The sequence below is a fragment of the Macadamia integrifolia genome, chromosome 1, assembly GCF_013358625.1.
Source record: "Macadamia integrifolia cultivar HAES 741 chromosome 1, SCU_Mint_v3, whole genome shotgun sequence".
Lineage (NCBI taxonomy): Eukaryota > Viridiplantae > Streptophyta > Magnoliopsida > Proteales > Proteaceae > Macadamia > Macadamia integrifolia.
The window spans coordinates 14,816,939-14,836,253 of NC_056557.1; the positions used below are offsets into that span (position 1 = coordinate 14,816,939).

The 19,315-nt window shown below is 34.4% G+C and overlaps 1 protein-coding gene, 1 long non-coding RNA gene and 5 other non-coding genes across 8 annotated transcripts; 6 read left to right on the forward strand and 1 right to left on the reverse strand.

The window, feature by feature from the left end:
* Nucleotides 1-515: 515 nt before the first annotated feature.
* On the reverse strand, nt 516-8,007 carry LOC122075154 (ABC transporter C family member 3-like). Its single transcript, XM_042640442.1, has 10 exons — nt 5,929-8,007; nt 5,515-5,601; nt 4,781-5,431; nt 4,504-4,668; nt 2,419-2,713; nt 2,106-2,311; nt 1,699-2,004; nt 1,180-1,243; nt 730-969; nt 516-616 (listed from the first exon to the last, which is right to left on the reverse strand). The coding sequence occupies exons 1-10, from the start codon at nt 7,990-7,992 to the stop codon at nt 516-518; spliced, it is 4,179 nt and encodes a 1,392-aa protein (XP_042496376.1). The 5' UTR covers nt 7,993-8,007.
* A 4,487-nt stretch (nt 8,008-12,494) lies between these two features.
* LOC122075825 lies at nt 12,495-15,847 on the forward strand. Of its 2 annotated transcripts, none has more exons than XR_006139361.1 (2): nt 12,495-12,726; nt 15,173-15,847. It is a non-coding gene; the product is annotated as an uncharacterized LOC122075825 (long non-coding RNA). The 2 variants fall into 2 exon arrangements; XR_006139362.1 differs by having other exon boundaries at nt 15,183-15,847.
* LOC122086894 lies at nt 13,182-13,264 on the forward strand. The gene has a single exon (XR_006142552.1). It is a non-coding gene; the product is annotated as a small nucleolar RNA R38 (small nucleolar RNA).
* On the forward strand, nt 13,302-13,385 carry LOC122086901. The gene has a single exon (XR_006142553.1). It is a non-coding gene; the product is annotated as a small nucleolar RNA R38 (small nucleolar RNA).
* On the forward strand, nt 13,734-13,819 carry LOC122086940. The gene has a single exon (XR_006142569.1). It is a non-coding gene; the product is annotated as a small nucleolar RNA snoR20a (small nucleolar RNA).
* On the forward strand, nt 14,470-14,552 carry LOC122086887. Its single transcript, XR_006142551.1, has one exon. It is a non-coding gene; the product is annotated as a small nucleolar RNA R38 (small nucleolar RNA).
* Nucleotides 15,304-15,395, forward strand: LOC122086948. Its single transcript, XR_006142580.1, has one exon. It is a non-coding gene; the product is annotated as a small nucleolar RNA snoR20a (small nucleolar RNA).
* Nucleotides 15,848-19,315: the final 3,468 nt, after the last annotated feature.

Below are 19,315 nucleotides of genomic sequence, written 5' to 3' on the forward strand. Positions count from 1 at the left end.
ATGTAAAATTTTAGACTTAGATTCAAGCATATACTCTCTCTACATATGTACGTGTTGGAAAAGTAATTAATTGTACCATCAATTGTCCATTTCTTTCTTAAAAAAATTACATATTTTTACTAGATTTTGAAAGATTTATTTTTCAACTTCGTTGACTCTATTTTAGGCTAAAACTTGATATGTGAGGATGAGATGTTTGTCTCTACTTGTCCACAAAAATTCCATCTCTATCAATGTGCCATGCGATATATTTTGGGTTATCTAGAGATGCCACTAGAATACTAAACTTTTCCCAAGGCTTATACACACATGGAGAAAAATATATTTTTTTTCTCCCTTATGATCTTCTTTTCTACCCCAATACTTCAATTGAATGCCAATGCAAATTCAAATGATTACATGCAACCTTAGTCTCCCTACAAATTTTGGTCGTACTCAAAAAAGAAATGCACATCATTTTAATGCACCCTCCTTACTTTGAACATTCAAATCTTCTTTATCTATCCTTACAAAAACTAGGAGCTAAATCTTTGAGTATACTCCTTAACAAGCCTTGCAAATAATGAGGATTTGTTCTCTAGCAATCTGGCTGGGGAATCATATTCCAATATAGAACCTGTTTTAGATAAGAAAACATGTCAATCTGATTAGCAAACAGTAGAAAAGTATGATAAAACACATTACCAAACTCAACTAAACCCATTTTATTGTTTTGTACTGATTACTAACCATTATCTAGAAGGAGGATCATATCAATATCAAGAATTGATGTTATCTTATGTGCAATTGTGATAACAGTGGAGCCTGAGAATTGCTGATTAAGCGTTTGTTGAATTAGATAGTCAGTCGTAGTATCAACTGATGCAGTAGCTTCGTCGAGTACTAACACTTTGCTTCTCTTAAGTAATATACGTCCTAAACAGACTAGCTGTCTTTGACCCATGCTCCAATTCTCTCCATTCTCAGTCACTATGATAGACACCATATGAAAATTGATTAGCCATTTAGGATCTTATTTTCATAAACTTTTCTTCCCCTATTTCTTGTTAGGAAAGGGGTTGAAGGGGGGCAGGGGGATTGGGTTGTGCAATAGAAGTTTGATATATTATACGATAGTGCACTTGTGTATAGATAAATTTAAGAAACTTTGATATGGAATGAAAATGAGAAGAAACCAACCTGCATAATCAAGCTTCCCTTCTTTCTTTCTAACTTCATCACTAAGCTGACATCTATCCAAAGCCTAAAACAACAAAAATACCATGTCAATTTAACACTTGCTTAATTATTCAAGATGATATAAAACTGATTATAAATATGAACTAAGCAAAAGAAAAATGAAATAAATAAATAAATAAAAATACTAGGGGTGACTAGTGGAAATGAAAAACAGGGTTGTAAAAGAATTGCACTTCTGACATCCTATCTAAGAGAATCATTAAGGCTAAACTTGTCCCAAAGATGATCAATTGCATCCAATAAAATAATTTCAATATCTCAGCAGAAAGGATTTTAAAAATTGAATAAAAATAAAAAGAAGACCACGGGAAATGAGTTCAAGGAGACATTTCTCAGCCAATAAATTGTGATATATGCTTATTTTATATGCAAATCTAATTATTAAGAAGAAGATATGCCCATCATATATTTGTCACTAGTCAAAGATATTCATCAAAAAGAAGGGAAAAAAAATCCCACCTCCCAAATTTGTTCATCACTATACTCTCCAAGCGGGTCAAGATTGCTTCTTAATGTCCCCTCAAACATAGTGGGGTCTTGTGGGATGATGCTTAATCTTGACCTCAAGTCATGAAGGCCAACCTTAGAAATATTGATGTCATCTATCCGAATATGACCAGACGTAGGTTCAATCATACGGAAGAGAGCCTGTACGAGGGTTGATTTACCACTCCCTGTTCGCCCAACGATACCAATTTTCATCCCTCCAGGAAAAGTGCAATTGATACCTCGCAAGACAAGAGGAAGGTGTGGGCCATATCGGACCTAAGTACATATTAAATAATCAAATCATAAATATTATTTCATAAAATGAGAAAATAAGTAGGGAGGAGATTAAGACTTGATGAATCTATATTGGGTACTACCTGTAGATCAACAATATCAACTTTCCCTTTTGTTGGCCATTCATGACTTGGTCTATTTTCTTCCACCAGAGAAGACTCACTAGGGATGTAGGCATACTGCAGCACTCTTTCAACAGATATGATTTTATTTTCAAGACTGGAAAGCACCCATACGACCCCATGCATACTGAAACTAAGCCCATATGTAACTGCAAAACCTGCAACACCTTCAATAGAGAAAAGAATACAAAATAAATTCAAAATTATACTTTCTTATGAGCATTCAAACATGATTGTCTAAAAGTATTATAAGATTTCAAGTTCAATCTTGTACTAGGATTAAGTACTCCATTTGGCACTGTGATCAAACAAATCAAAAAGACGGCATATGTGATCGATGCCAGAATATCCATACGAAAGCATAACCATTCCATCGCACTAGAGAAATAAAATTTTGGTCGGGAGTAAACATCCACCAATTGGAGGTTTGTATCCATAAACCTCTCTTCTTGATCGAAGCACCTGATTGTAGTTGAACCTAAAACAGATTCAGCAAAATATTGTACAATTGGAGCCTGACATACTCCGCATAGCCGTGTTAGTTCTCGTGCTGCAGATATATAATATTGCTACAAGACAAAATTCATAAAAAAAATAAATAAATAAAAATTAGATACAATGTAAAAAATGTATAACAAAAGTATAGTCAACAAGAAAATAATTTAGGATTTTTTTTTAATGAAGAATTTATTAATTTGATTGAGATGCTTACCTGTAGATGCCAGATGGTGACACCATCATAATGAAAGCAACTATAGGAAAACGTTTAATTTATTTTATTTACTTCAATTGTTCTTAAAAATGATCACTATTTTCTCTTTTTATTAGATATTGATTGAATTATATACATTATATGTATATTGATCATATCACAAAGTTTTTATCCCGAAATTCTTAGATAATAAGTTTATGGGACTGAACATGTAATTGTATATTTTACTTAAAAATACTTGTAATTGTATAGAACTTTCTATGGAATCCATCTCTTTTTGTTTTTACTAAATTTTGAATCATTTTATTTAACTTCAGCTACTAACTACATTTGTTCATACATAATTTTTTGACAAATCTAATTTTTTCAATGATTGATAGGACGATATGGCCCTATTCATTATAGTCAAAAGCTTAGCTGAAAAAAAAAACAATGTAGAGCAGCTGAAGTACTTTTTTTCTTTGGTCAACAATCTGGGAACTTCACTTAGGCTAAGTGCAATGCATTTGTATTCGCATTAAGGAAATAAGGTAAAACATAAGGAACTAAAAATATAAAGGAGAACGAAAGAACGAATAAAAAGAATTTTAGATTTTCCTACAAAAAATTATCAACTAATTAATTCCTAAGAGGTCCACCTAGAGGCTTCTCTTAACTACCCAAATATCTGCCACATGAAAATCTCATTGGGGCTCACATTTTGTCAATGTTTGTTGTCCAAATTACCATTTTATCCATTTATCAATTCTATTCCTAATTGGATAAGAATTCAGCTTCCACCAATTTTGATACTTCAGTTCAACCATTGGAAATACAAGGGTAGAAGTCCAAACATTTTGTAACCCACAATAGAGATTGGGTCCAAAACTTCAAACATGACTAATCTAAATGAAGAACAATTATCCAATTTTTTATTTTACTAAAGAAGCCCTCCAATGATCCGAGTTAAAGCACTCAGACAAGGTTTTTCAATAGACATTTTCTTTTAATCCTTAATGTTTATTTATTGTAAATTATCTATTAATTTATTATGTACTAAATAAAAAAATATTTACCAATTTATGATTTTAAATTATCTATTATCTCATTTTCAGCATTGCTAATTGATTTATTACTTAGCTAGTTCAAAATTATGAAATTATTTATTGATTTATTATTTGTTAACTCTTTATTATGTTATTTTTGATATAAGATACCAACAGAGAAATTAAAATTTTACATTTTTTATCTAAACACATCTAAAATGTTATATATATATATATATATATATATTAAAAGTGCAACAATTTTGCTTTAAGTGTACTTTTCCTGTTGATAACTGTGACCTTGTGTGGTCCTTTCTTGTGAAATAATTTTGATATGTGAAATACTACAATTTACACATAAAATGTGTGATTGAGAGAATGAATTTATTATATATATTAATTATAAATTCAAGAAAAATGTTAGATATTTAAATTACCACTTTCACGCTCAAGCATAGATGCACCCATCATTAAATCAATTTTAGTGTTAACAAAGTAAATTCAGAATCTACTAATCATAAAAAGCTTAATCAACTTGTATTGTGACATATTAATCATAGAAAAATATGGATGAGCTTGATTTGAAATTTTAATCATGAGAAGTGGAAATGTATATAATTACCTGGTACCATATGCATATCACAGTCATCGGAATAAAAACTATTAACATTTGCCATGCAACTTGTGAAATTATTGCAATAGTTCCTAGGAATTCTATGACTGACATGAGAAGTTCTTCAATTTGATGTGGAATAGAGGTATCAAGCGCACTTTGATCAATAGATGCCTGCATACAAAAGTAGAGTTTACTCAAAATTTAAATTTATATTAAATTTTACGGTGATAAAAAAAATATTATTTAATTTAGATCTCATAAGTAATTAAATATCTATACTAACCCGATTTAAAATCCTTCCACTTGGAGTAGAATCAAAAAATGACATGGGAGCACGAAAAATACTCAAATGCATTTTGTTGAAAAACAAAGTAGCTGTTTTGCATCCAGCAGTTACAATGAGCATGGACCTTATAAGTACACAAATAGAGCTTCCAAGGATCAAAGCAACATAAACAAAGATAAGGGTGGATCCTCTAATATGGGGTCCCACATCCTCTGAAATAGGAGTAGACAACACCATCCAGTAATTACTGGCTATTGAGAGAAGTTGAAAAAGAATTTGTGCCAGCAACATTAATGGTACAAAAACGCCTTTATATGCAGTGGTAAAATACTTCCAATAGACTGAAAGGTGAACTCCACCCTTTTCTCTCTTTTCTTCTTGGACTAATTGCCCTTCTGACTGAACTATTTTTTCTATTTTTCCATCTTTGGGTTCCCTTTCCTCATCATCTTGAATAGACTTGTCGGAGCACAACATATTACAATCTTCCCCACCAATAATTAAATTATCCAGAGAAGGCTCGCGTTCGACAAAATTAAGGACTTCCAAAGCTTTCTTATGTATACCCACTAATTCCATAAAGTCAGTTTCCGATTTAAGAATTTCTTCATACTTTCCTACTTGAGTAATCCTTCCATCTTTCATAACCTACCAAAGAATGTAAATAATCACTCTCAAACCAAGTTGAGGGACTAAAAGCTAGGAAAAGAAATATGATAGATAATTCTCACCAGGATAAGATCAGAAGATGGTAAAAACTCTACTTGGTGGGTAACATATATTACTGTTTTTGAATTTAAAATCCGTAGCAAACACTCCTGTCACAAAATTTTAGATGTTCATATTTTAAGTATTCAAAAAGAATTTCAAAGTACTTAAAAGATCCAAATAGCTATACATATAAAATTTACTTTTCATAACGATAACCTCAAACCATAGGTTTTATGCAAAAACATGCACCGTTCAATATCACATGTATGTATGTTTTTTTTATTCCAATAACCATGATTTCATCCTTCTTAGATCAATTTTCAGATCGAACTTGGTTTCTGATCAATTAAATTGTGATGTAAGCAATGAGATGTATAGCTTCAAATCAATTTCATGAAGAAAAACTTTAGAAGTAAAGGTCAAAGAGCAACTACCTTAAATAGATGAGTCCCTGTGTGAGCATCCACAGCACTAAAAGGATCATCAAGAAGATAAATATCAGCATCATGGTACAAAGCACGTGCAATCTGGATTCTTTGCTTTTGCCCACCACTCAGGTTGATCCCCCTCTCCCCTATGATAGTCTGGTCCCCAAAGGCAAACAATTCTAGATCCTTCTCCAATGAACATGCTTCAAGGACCATCTTGTATCTTTCTTTGTCCATTTCCTTACCAAACAATATATTTTCTACTATCTTGCCACTCTGTATCCAAGGTGATTGTGCAACATAGGCCTTTGTTCCATTCAACATAATGGCTCCAGATACCTTAGGCATTTCTCCCAATATACATGAAAGTAGACTCGATTTTCCTGATCCAACAGAACCGCAAACAGCCACTCTCATACCACGGTTGACTCGAAAATTAAGATCTTTTAATGTGAGATCAGGAGAAAGAATGTCCCAAGTGAAATTTCCCTTAACTATCTCAACTGCAACCTTGACACTATCTCTCGGAAGCTTTTGTACTATATGCGGATGAAGATCATCAAGACAAAGAAATGATGTTATTCTACCGAGGGAAACTTTAGTCTGAACCACCATGGAGATTAGGTCTGGGAGATTATGAACGGGTCCTTGCAATATCTCAAATATAGCAAGTGCAGATAGAATGTTTCCCGACTCTAATGGAATTCCCATAAACACACAATACCCAAAAGTAACCATGGATACAAACATAGGAGCAGACAAGTAGACAAATGCAATCATAGCTGATGAATAAAGCAATCTTTTTAACCATCTCATTTCAAAGTTCCTTAGCTCAATTATCTTAGCCAAGAACTTCATCTCCCAACCTTGGAGCTTCAGAATCCTCATATTACTTAAAGCCTCAGATGTTACCTTCATTCGCCGATCTTTTGAACCCATCAATTCCCCTTGAAATTTCTCCTGAAGTTTTCCTAATGGCATATTTGCTAACAACAAAATCAATGTAGCAACCAAAGCTACTAGTGCAGCGAACCCAAAGCTCTTGTATAAGATCAACAATGCTAAAATAACCTGAACTGGCACCCTCCATATATAATGCAAGTACCAACTAAAAAGGCCGATTCTCTCGACATCGACGCTCATCATATTAACATTCTCCCCACTGGTATGAGCCTGTTTTGATTGGCTTGAAAGCCTTAGACCTTTCTTATAAATTATTGCAAACAAGGCAGCACGGACCCTAATTGACATCTTTCGCAATTGAAAGAACAAATGTCTCTCTGAGATGCACCTTATAAGCTTTGAAAAAAAGAAAATAAACACTAGTTTATAGCCTTTATTTTTAATCTGGTGTCTGCTATTGAGATATTCAACAAAATCTTTAATAAGATATGGTCCAACATAAGTAGAAAATGTGCATACAATGGAGAATAGAGTTGTCCATAGAATTTCTTTCCACGTTGAAAGCATCAATGCCTTCACTAGCTTGAATGTGTTAGCTTGACTACCATTGCCACTATCATCATTATCAGGCTCAAGTTCATTTCTAAAACGAGTAAACACCACATTGGCCCTATCACAATAGTCAAGTTGAGGAACATCTTCAAGGTCCAACGTTTTATTATGCCCAAGTGAAAGCAAAGGACCCATCCAAGCGAAAGTTAAAATACTAAGAATATTGGCATTTGTATAAGGAGTTACACTATCTCCAACGACACTTGATTCTTGTCCATTGTCATTATTGCCTTGATTAGAACTAATTTTCAAAAGTGACTCCAAAAGATGAAGACCTTCATCTTCTTGTCCCTTCCCAAATAACCCAGCATAACAAATGAACAAACCGGCAGTAATGGATACAACATTAGAGACCCATAGCAATAATGGTAACGACAAATGTAATCTCCAATACAAACCAAGATATAGAACAAGACAGGAACAAGACATTAGGAAGTAGAATGCCCACCAAATCCTTAGTAAAATGGGAAATCTACGCTTGCTCAAATGAGAAAACTGGATGTGCAAGTAAGTAGAGATCACAAGCCAAGTGATTGTTCTGAATGCAAAATCCATTTGGGCAAAAAAATTTAGATCATGCCAAACATGCCTAGTTCCAGAGAGGTAGTTTAACAGGCATATAAGAAGATCACAAAAAGATAGACCCATGCAAGCTCCAAAAGCTAACCAATAGTATAAAAAGTCTGCATTCTTCATCACTAATTTTGAATCTTCAAGAATAGGCTCCGTATGTCTCTTGCAAGCCCATGAAATGGATAAAACTAACAAAAAAATTAGGTGTGAAGAAGCAGAAAACCCGTGTAAGAAAACGATTGTAGAAGGATGCGAAAATAAAATCCAAATATTCATATCATTATTTGATTCTTCAAAAGCACCCATTTTTTTATGCAAGTTTTTTTTTTTTTTTTGGTTTGTGCTGGCTAACTTAAGCAGGTCCACTATAAATCGTACTAACTTTACCGCATGTTGAATTGATGCAAACTTATTTGCATATATGTTGTCAAAACTCTTGCATCTAAATACCAACCATTTCCCCTTACGTATTTCAGAAAGACTTAACCCAGTATTGGAGTCTTAATATCACCCTTAGATGTAGTTGAACCTGTTAATAAACAGATAGGACATAAATTGTTTGAAAATAAATAAAAGATCAAGAGAGTTGGCAAAATTATTAGAAAAATAAGAATGGAAGAAGCTGCAATTATATATGATTTAGTCCATGTTCAATTAATAACACCAATTAATAAATTTAAAATTAACATATTGAAGTAAAATGCAAGCTAAAAATTTTACATTATAAGAACAAGTGATGCATTGCAGTAGATATATATATATATATATATATATAAAGAAAATAAAAAACTGAACTTCCAAAATATCAAATCCATGAATGAAGTTCCAAATAATGCAATTATAGAAACAACATTAATAATAATTAAAACGTGCATAAACCTAACAAATGAAGAAAAATAATGGCCTTTCTCTAAGAAACCCTGCCAAATCATTAATGGTGACTTGAAGATAATCCAATGTGGGGGAAGGGGGATCCTAGTGAAACAACAATGCCGCTAACCACACTCAACCTAATATTATTTTTATGTCAATAACTAGATTGAGTCATACACCAAGTTAAGTGAAACGTTTCAATCCATCTCTAATGGTCAATAAATTTCGTTTGTTTTTTAAGCAGAAACGAACTTGTGTGATAAATTTTTTAGGAACTACGAAAAGAAAAGTGGATCTCTCATGAGTCATTCTTCGATCTGTTTTGATTAAAATATTGAAAGAAGTAAATCAACCTTCTGTAGCCTCCATAAATCAAGACAAGATAATACAACTCTTATTTGTTTAAAGGAAGGGGGTAATTGCTCTACCAACTGGGATTGACATTAACGTACTTGGGATTGGACGGACTTACGTACTTTTTTTTTACATGTTGGATCATTTTACAGTTTTACTCTTATCTTTTACTAGTGGATTGGTATAGATCAATATCAGGGACCAATTTCAGCCAATACTGCGTAGATCCAAACAATCTTGATCTATCTAATCCGATTTTTAGAAACATAATTGAGACCCAAAGTGAAATACAAAAACTAATGATGTATGAAGTCGATGCCTTCAATGGGTACTAATTGTGTCAATTATGAAGATACTACCACTTTTTTGAGGCCTTAACATTTTGAACCTTAAAATGGAAGTAGCTTCGAGTCCTTCAATTAATATTAATTTTACGAAATACAAAAAGGAGAGGGTGCCCTAAAAGGCAATGTGGTCCTTGCACCAGTGCGAAGACCAATGTGAGCACATCTGGAGGCATCAATGGTAGGGAATTTTCTATTTTTCATGGGGTGGGGTGATCATTTCACCTCCCTATGTCTGGGTGTAGAGATCACGTTGCCTTCTAGGCTTTTTTTTTTTTTTCTCTTAAAACATAATACATGGTTTGAGGAATCAGATCGGATCAGTCAGGATCGGATTAGATCGACCTTGACTGATCCCTATTCTTGGCCGATATTGTATCAATGGATCAATACAGACGAAGGGTAAAATAGTCCAAAAACAGATCTCCTTCCCAATAACAAGTAATCAAATCAAAGTCAAAATATATGTGGATAGGGATTATAATATACCAAAAAGTAATTAAGGAATTAATTAAGACAAAATTGAAGGTAGTGTAAATATAATTGGTTGGCTAAAGGGGTATTTTAGAAAATATCAAAACCTAAAGGGATATTGTGAATCCATAGGATAAGGGGATTATTCTACAGAGAGCAGGAAAATATAGAGTTTTTTTTCCAATTAGAATGATGCCACTTAGGGGATTATATTTGTGTAACTGCTCGTGTGTCCAACTTCTCTCCAATCATTCATTCATCCAACAACAGGAGGACTTAGACATGCATTCTAGCACCTCCCAACAGCTGAAGATGCATGTCCAAGTTCTCCTAGCCGTTGAACGGGTGACTGGAGTGTAATCATAATTAGAGAAGATTTTTTTCCGTCCTGCTCAATTCTGTGATATATATATATATATATAGAGAGAGAGAGAGAGAGAGAGAGGGGTGCACATTGATAAAGAAGCTCCAGACTATATATCCTCTATTTCTGGAATCTGGATGGCAAGCATTGAAGTTCTTGGTGCACTTCTTCGCCAGAAGAAGTTGGACATGACATGGACGAATGAGTTATGGGCTATGGCTATGGATGAGCAGAGGGAGCATTTCTAACTCCTGACTTCCTGAGCAATAGGAAAGCAGTGGCAGGTACGTCCTCCGAAATAGGAAAAGTGGGGGTTCTTTATCCTCTTAAACGTGCGTACTTCCTGAGAGATAGGAACAGTTGGTTGTTCAATTAAATTCCTGTGATGAGGCATTTGATTATTCCTCATGTGAGGTATTATCAAATATGTTTGAGAAATTACCCTTGGAATTTGAAACAATCTATAGATCGAAACAAAAAAATATGAGGCCTTAGAGGTGAAAGACTTCAACATTATCATCCAAGAACGATTCCTTGAAAGTTTTAGGTGAGACAATAACATTCAAAATGGATCTCAACTTAATGAGGTCGGATATATGAAGATTCCAAATAAGGACGAATGTGAGACCTATACAAAAAGATTGACAATGGGTTATAATTAATTATAATAAGCGCCAGTTGTAAACCTGTCGCACCACTATAAATCAATTATAGACTTGTAAAGCCACAAGCTTTAGTTGAGACATTGATTTCAAATAAATTATGAATTAAATGAAGGATCCGTTTGATAACATTTCTGCCGTTTCTGTTTCAAGAAACGGTAAAAACATAAATTTCCGTTTCTAGAAACAGAAATGGAATTGAAAGTGTTTGATAAGTCATGTTTGTAGAAGTCGATAGTAACCAGTGAAAGAATGGCCATGAGTCGTTTCTAAAAACGGCGAATCGTCTGGGTCGTTTCTTAAACCATAAATAGGTCGAAATTTCAATTTCAATTTCTGAAAACAAGTGAAACGAAACAATTTTATCAAACGCTTTTTATTCCGTTTTTGTCTTTTTTGACACAGAAACGATAGAAACGCATTTCTTGAAACGTTATCAAACAGGCCGAAGAGTTCACTGATGGATCTATAGTTGAAAATTGATCATCATATTTGTTCAAATTAAAAATGGTCATACTTCTAATAATAAAAAAAAAATCCAATAGAATTGTATCTCACAAGAATTCAGCACCTTTGTCTAAAATTACATGCTATGATTGTGATAGAAAGTGGCATTAAAGTCTTACCCAAAAAAAAAAAAAAGCACAAAAGATTCTAAAATATGCCATTAAGACTAACCAAAGAGGATCCAAGTCCCAATGGTTACCAAAAAAAATACAAAAAAGTTGTGATTTTAAAGTTTCATGTTTTGATCGAGTTTCCCTAAGGCCATGGTGCTTTAGATAAGTGCAGGGTTATCAAGAGAGTATTTTGGGAAAAATAATAAAACCTTGTAGGGGTTTGTGAATCCTAGGATGATGGGTGAATTATCCTTTATAAATGAAGGAAAACTTTCTCCATTCATGTTTTGCATTCTTACTACCTTTTGAGTTTGCTGGAACCCATAGCAAAACACTATACGACCCTCATGATGGGTCTCTTAACCTTGCGCAGTATTGTCCTCTTTGGCCCATGGGGTTTAAGGCTTTAAAATGCGTTGTGCTACGTTAAAGAGGATAGAGGTTATCAACTAGCCCAGTAATCTCTCTTTAGATAATGTGGAAGTAAAGTTTGCACACTCTCACCGATCTCTCAAATCCCTTGGTACTGATCGTATTCTTGGTAGGGACACCTGACCGATATCTCAGGCAGGTCCGGTACTTGTCGTATTTTTTAGTCTCACAAACTTCTTCCCTTTGGCACGACATCCCCGTTGTGGCCCTACACATTATGAGAGTCTGCTCCAATATCATTTGTAACGCCGCATTATGAAACCTTGAGGCCTGGGGTTTGTTAAAAAAACCCTAGGGTGCCTTTTCTAGTTTCTCTCTCTCAAGAAATTTTCAATTATTCTCTTTCGTAGGCATTCAAACACAGCCTAGGTGGAAAGTTTTCTGCCTGGCGAGAAACTTTCGCGCCGAAGTAATATTGCAAAGAAACTGAACTGCAAATTATGGTTAGGATTGGTTCCACTTTCGGTCTTTGACTCCGGTTCACCCAGGGGTCCCTACCGCCAAAAAAACAAAAAGGAAGGCTCATCTGGAGTGTGATAAACTGATAATGGTTCTTCACTTCTTTAGGTTAGGAAGCTTACATAACCTACCAGGTAATTTCTCCTGACCGGGCTACTGGTTCTCTTCCCTTTTCTGCAATTCCCATTAAGAAGAGCTCTTGTTATTAATTGTTTCGATTGCATCTGTTAGTTGTTTTATTGTTGATACTGTAATCAACTTGAAACTACCATTATTTGAAATTAGGTTTCCTACTGATATTTGTGTTTAGGTTTTTTGTTCGTTACTTCATTACCGACTCTCCATTCATTGACTCCACTTCGTTTTTTTTTTGGGTTAGAAGTTATAGTTTGATGAGGCCAAATGATGAACTTTTAAATCAAATATTCATTTTTTAGTTTGTATATGGTGATTTGTAGTTGAATAGGAAGCGCTGATGCCTTTTTATTAATCAAAGATGGTATTTTTCCTCTTTGTGAACATCTATTTTGTTAATTTCCATTGATATGTTTTTATTTTCTTTCATTAAATTCTTGGTAATTTCCTTCGGCATTGTGGACGATGAGAAATTGAAATGAACAGTTATCCCTGTCTGATTTTTTGGTGTTGATGCTTATCAACTCTGACACTTCATTGCCGTAGGTTTTTAGTTAGTTACTTGTATTCTCCAGCGTTGAGGATGAGGAGAACATGAATAGAACAGTTATCCCTGTCTGATGCATGATTGCTGATCTATTTTGAATCTGATCAACACGATATGATGCTTTGGAATCTTACTTCTGTGTCCTTCAGATATAATTTGACTCAACCTGTCATGTGAATTGCTTATGAATTTTCTATGGGATCTTGTGCTTCCAACCCTTCCCCTGTTTTGCTCTTCTCTCAGCTTTTGATATGAAGATTTTATTGTTAAAGAGTGGTAGTATTTGACATAGGTTTCTATTTTTCTCTTTCTTTTTCTTTTTTTCCCATTATTTTTTGCTTGTTGATTTGCTTTTTCGTGTGATGATTTCTTTAAACTAATTTACCATTAAAATTACAAATTGTTGAAGCTTGAAACAGATGGAATGTTATTGATGCAACATTAGTTCTCTCTTTTACTGCCAAGGATGAGAGAGAAAATCTGAATCTGAACTTCTTGTGTTTGCATGGTGCTGAAAATGCGTGAGAACTAGGACGGTCTGAGGCAAAGAAGTCTTCTTAAAAATTTTGACCCTTTAAGTAGTATTGTTGTGCCTTAATGTGCAATTGCAAGGTCTTTTGTTTTAGAATGAAGCATTCGATCTGGATTAAGGTTGTTAAACTCTGAATCAGGTGCAGCCTATCCTGATTCAGATTCAGCCAGAATCGGTCTGAACCGTAGACCTCGCCATGGATCTGCCTATTGTCTGGATCGACCAGAACAGGATTGGGCTCGACAGATCCAATTCCTATTCTTGAAACCCTGATCTGGATAGTAAACTATAGATATTTGTTATTCACCAAGAAGTCATTAATAAAATGCAGGCCAAATGGTTAGTAAACTGTAGATTTCATCATAATGAAATCAATGTTGTGATAGAATACTAACTACTGACCAAATGGTTCATCAATATTTTGTAATACTCCAGGGAGTGTGTGACATTATTTTATTTTATTTTTATTTTTTTTTTTGGGGGGGAGGGGGGGGGTGGAGTTTGAAACTATTTTAGTTTGTGTATGATGATTTGTAGTTGAATAGGAAGAGCTGCTGCCTTTTTGTTTATCAAAGATTATTTTTCCTCTTTTTGAGCGTCAATGTGTTAACTTCCATTGATATATTTAATTTCTAATGTTAAATTCTTGGTAATTTCCTACGGCATTGTGGATGATGAGAAATTGAAATATACAGTTATCCCTGTCTGATTTATTGGTGCTGATGCTTATCAACTCTGACACTTCATTGCCGTAGGTTTTTAGTTACTTGTGTTCTCTCTTGAATTTGTGTCAAAAGATATATATTTCTTTTTCCAGAACTGTGGAAAACCAGAAAAACCTTATATAGCCATGAAGGCACTTTTAGTTGACTGAAATTCAAGTACATGTGCTTGCATTATTATGTCGAAATTCATGAACTAGGACGGTCTGAAGCATCAAACCAGTTGTTGATGATGGGAGCCAGTGCCTGACTCTGATTTAGAACATTGTCATCTTTTTCTTTGATTTCGATTGGTTAATCAGGATTATCATACATTCTACAGTGCTGATCTATTCTGAATCTAACTAATATGATGCTTTGGAGTCTTGCTTCTGTGTTCTTCTGATATCATTTTGCTCAACCTGTCATGAATTGCTTATGAATCTTCTATTGGGATCTTGTGCAGTCATCCCCTTCCCTTGTTTTGCTCTTCTTCCAGCTTTTGATAAGAGGGTTTTATTGTTAAGAGTCATCTTATTTTACACAACTAAATATTTTTCTTTTTCTTTTCCTTATTCCAACCCTTGTTTTTCAGTTGTTGAGTTTCTGTTTCCTTCTTGCTTTCTTTAAACTAATTTTACCTTGAAAATTACAAATTGTTGAAGCTTGAAACAGATGGAATTTTATTGATGCAACAATGTCTCTGCTTTACTTCTCAATTACAAATTGTTGAAGCTTGAAACAGATGGAATTTTATTGATGCAACAATGTCTCTGCTTTACTTCTCTGTTTCTTTGCCAATGATGACTGGTGAGAAAGAAGCTGAATCTGACCTTCTTGTGTTTGGATTGTGCTGAAAATGCAAGAGAAACTAGGACGGTCTGAGGCAAGTAGTTACTGTTGTGCCTTAATGTGCAATTGCAGGGTTCTTTGTTCGAGGTAGCCCAGTACTGTATGAAGTATTCAATCTGGAGTAAGGTTATTAAACTCTAAATTGTTATCTGAATCTGGTTCAACCAGAATCAGGATTGGACTTGGTATCGATCCGATTTCAATATGCGAGCATCGTTATCATAATGAATCAATCAATGTTGTTATGAAATAGAAACTACTGGCCACATGATTCATCAACATTTTGTAATAGTCCAGGGAGTATGTGACATTCTTGTAAATAAAAGCATAGACTGCCTAATTGAACAAGTTTGGGTCTAAACACCTCAGCTTCTGTATATCATATGAAATGGACATACAAAGGAGGGAAAATGTTTTAACCATTCCTCATCCTGCTTGTTTACACCACATCCTGCATTTAATTGATGGATTATTAGTCATATGGTTCACAATTTGTGTTTTTTGTTCTTTTCCTTTCAGTTTTATGTTACCTTTCTTCTTAAAAATTTATTGATCAGTTAATTTTCTAACTTTTTGAGCTTTTTTCAACCCCTATGACCCTAAGAGATTTTAGATTGATATGATCATAATTTGGTTATGATGCCTACCAAGTTTGAGCCCCAGTCATGCTTCCACATGGCTATTGTTTGGGATATTAGGTCTGGTATTGGCGGAACCCATGCCGTAATGAAAACCGTCCCCATGGTCAGTGCTTTGTTCATCTTAGCTTAAATGGAGGATGGAGTCTCTTGAACTTTCATTTCTCAAACAGAAAAATTTCAGCTACTAAAACCATCAGCTATTGCCAAAAAAAAAAAATGGTATCTTTTCAAGAAAAAATAAAAAACATCAATTGGTGTAGCATACTAACTCTAGACCAGGGTCGATGCCAGACGTAAGGGTGTGGTTCAGTTTTAGTTCGGTTCAAGATTCAAAATATATAAATCAAAATCAAACTGAATTGGAAATGGCACATATTTAGAAACCAAAATCCAATTGATTAAAGTTTGACTTGATTTTTATTCGGTTTTGTAATTTCATTATTTAATTCAGTTCGTATTAAGATTAGGTCGTATTTTAGGTGTTTTGATCACTTTTTAACATTTTCATCGTTAAAAAGAAGAATCCTTACCCAAAAAAAAAATCGTTAAAAAGAAGAATGGTTTATTTTATTTTATTTAAAGTAGTAAAATTTTTCCATCCGTAAATCACATCTCACCAAACTTAAACCAACGGGTATAATGACCAAGCTTCCTAGAGGCTTAATTTAAACTTTCAACAATAGTGTGTGGGAGTTTGTGATGAAAGAAGAGAATCCATCATGTGGCCACCTCAATGAGTACTGATAGGATTTTACCCAAAAAAAAAATAGAGGATTGATAGGATTTCTTCCTCGCCCATTGGTGAAGGAAATCATTTTGCAGCAATGGATCTTATTTTCCCACATCTATATATACAGGGGAGAATCCTATCCCTTTCTCCCTTCCCTTGATGGATGGGCTTCGATGGTGTCCATAGAGTAGAGGTGTCAATTTTGAGCTCGCACTGGTAGGTCTGATCGATCCCGACAGGTTTATGGTCTGACTTGGATCGACACGTTTATGAAATAGACCTTCACGTGTCAATTTCAAACTGAAACCGAATACCAAAATCGAGCCCAATTAATTAACTTGATCGAACCAAACCGAATAAATTCAGTTCATATTCGGTCTGGGTATGTGAGTATTGCTATTTGGTTCGGTTCGGTTTTGGTTTAGGATGTTAAAACTATCGGTTCGAAACCTAAACCAAATGGAATTACTCTTAAAAGTTTAAACCAAAAAAAAAAAACACTACTATTGCTAAGACTTGGGAGGGATTTTCCATATTCCCTTTTGAGTTTTCGACTCTTAGAGGAGGCTAGGCACGTTGGACATGTTATTATGCTTTTTTTTATTCTAGCTTATATCTTACTTGAGAATGGGATTTGCAATTTTATTTGTAGGTCGTAAACTGATACATGTTTTTACTATGGTATGGTCAGATTTTGATAGGTTTTATTATCTTTAATAGGTGATTTTGAATGATTATCCAAAGAGATTTATGATTGATGGAATGTATAAGACAAAAATTGAAGAACCGAGGCAGTAACTTGAGCCCATTATGGCCTTTGGTCCATTACAATCATGTTCAAAAGTGGAACTGTTTTTCATAATCGAATTAAAACTGAATATCATAACCGAAATCGAACCGAACCAAATTGAATCGGTTTGAGTATCTAAATACGGAACCGAGCTGATTCTCAGTTCAGTTATGGTCCACCATAGCGTCATTTGGAACCGAACCAATTGACACCCTTAGTTCACGGTGCAAGTAGCTAGCCCATCTGGCACCCGACTGAACCAACACATTTATATGCCTGGCTTGAACTAATTCGTTATAGCCCGACCCAGCCCGACCCCTTTAATACTACATAAAACTCCTATTATGCCACTATTAGTAAGAAACAAATTAAGCTTTCTTACCCTTTGCTTTGTAATATGCTTTGATTTAATTAAGCTTTATTTTGTAAGTTGTAAAAGTCATAATATCTTTTTTTTTTTCTTTGTAAGAACAACCATAATCTCATATCATTTCCTCTTTTTATTAAAGATTTGCTTCACTTATTTGTGGGCATTCAACCAACTTAATAAAAGAATATTAGGGTAAGCACATTTAAAGCCCGTTTAAAGTCTGTTTAGACTTAAATAGATTCGTAGTCTGGTTAAGGCCCTATTAAGACCCGTTTAAGGAAGCTCAATTAAATCTCAACATTGACCTGCCCGATTATAAACCGTACCATGCTCCCCAAAGCTAGGCTTGTTTACTTTAATGGACATTCACGATGCAAGACCTTCAAATGGTCAAACCTGATTAAGCCCGACTGAGACCTGCCCAGCTTGACCGATTGACGCCCCTACCATAGAGTATTGTACAAAACTGGGAATATACATACAACTAAATATTTTCTTTATAATTATCTTGTACCACCTCTATTTTCAAACTTTATATGAGAAACCACCCTAAAAAATAAAAAATGGTAAACATACCCCTAAAGTCAAACACCGTTAGTTTAAAATGAAAATGACACTTTTGACCCTAAAACAAAAAACGAATAAAAAAACCAATTTTCATTCTTTTCACCTCTGTTTCTCTGTTTTCAAACAACTTACTCTGTTTGAACCCTAGGAAGAGAAAGGTTGATCTTCCAATATCACTTGCTGCTTTTAATCTAAAGACCAGAACCCAAGATGAGAAAAGTAGTGAATAATGAGAGGGAAAGAGCAGTGGAGGAACTCATTGAAGAAAACGATCCTCCTGCAGTAGATAGTAACAGGACTAAACCCCATTAATGGAAGACAAGATCCTATTAAACCTGTTAAATAACGGAATGGATTAAACGTCATCACTTGATGCTTGTGAGCTAAAAATGTAACACATGCCATTTTATATTTTTTAGGGTGGTTTCTCATATAAAATTTGAAAACAGGGATGATACAAGATATATATATATTTTTGTTAACAACTGTACAACCATTTAAAATGTAAAGACATTTCTACAAATATAAAACTAGGGTTTCAGTATTTGGTATCTGGATCAGAATCGAACATATCAATGGATTTGCATCTGATTTCTTTTCAAGACTAGTTTTTTCTAGGGAGAGTGATTTCTTGGGGGGGGGGGATAGTGTCCCAATGGTCTGCCTCTCTTCTCGCATCAAAATTGTTTGTAGTGAGATGGTAAAGTGCAGTGAGGATCCAATGACTGGGAGAGTCCAATCATGCACCTCAATTGTTGAATGCTCACCATACCTCATTGCTCGTTGCATAGACAATTTGGATTCTCTCTCTCCTTTGCCCATATAAATCATTTCACACGAAGGAGGAGAGAGACGGAG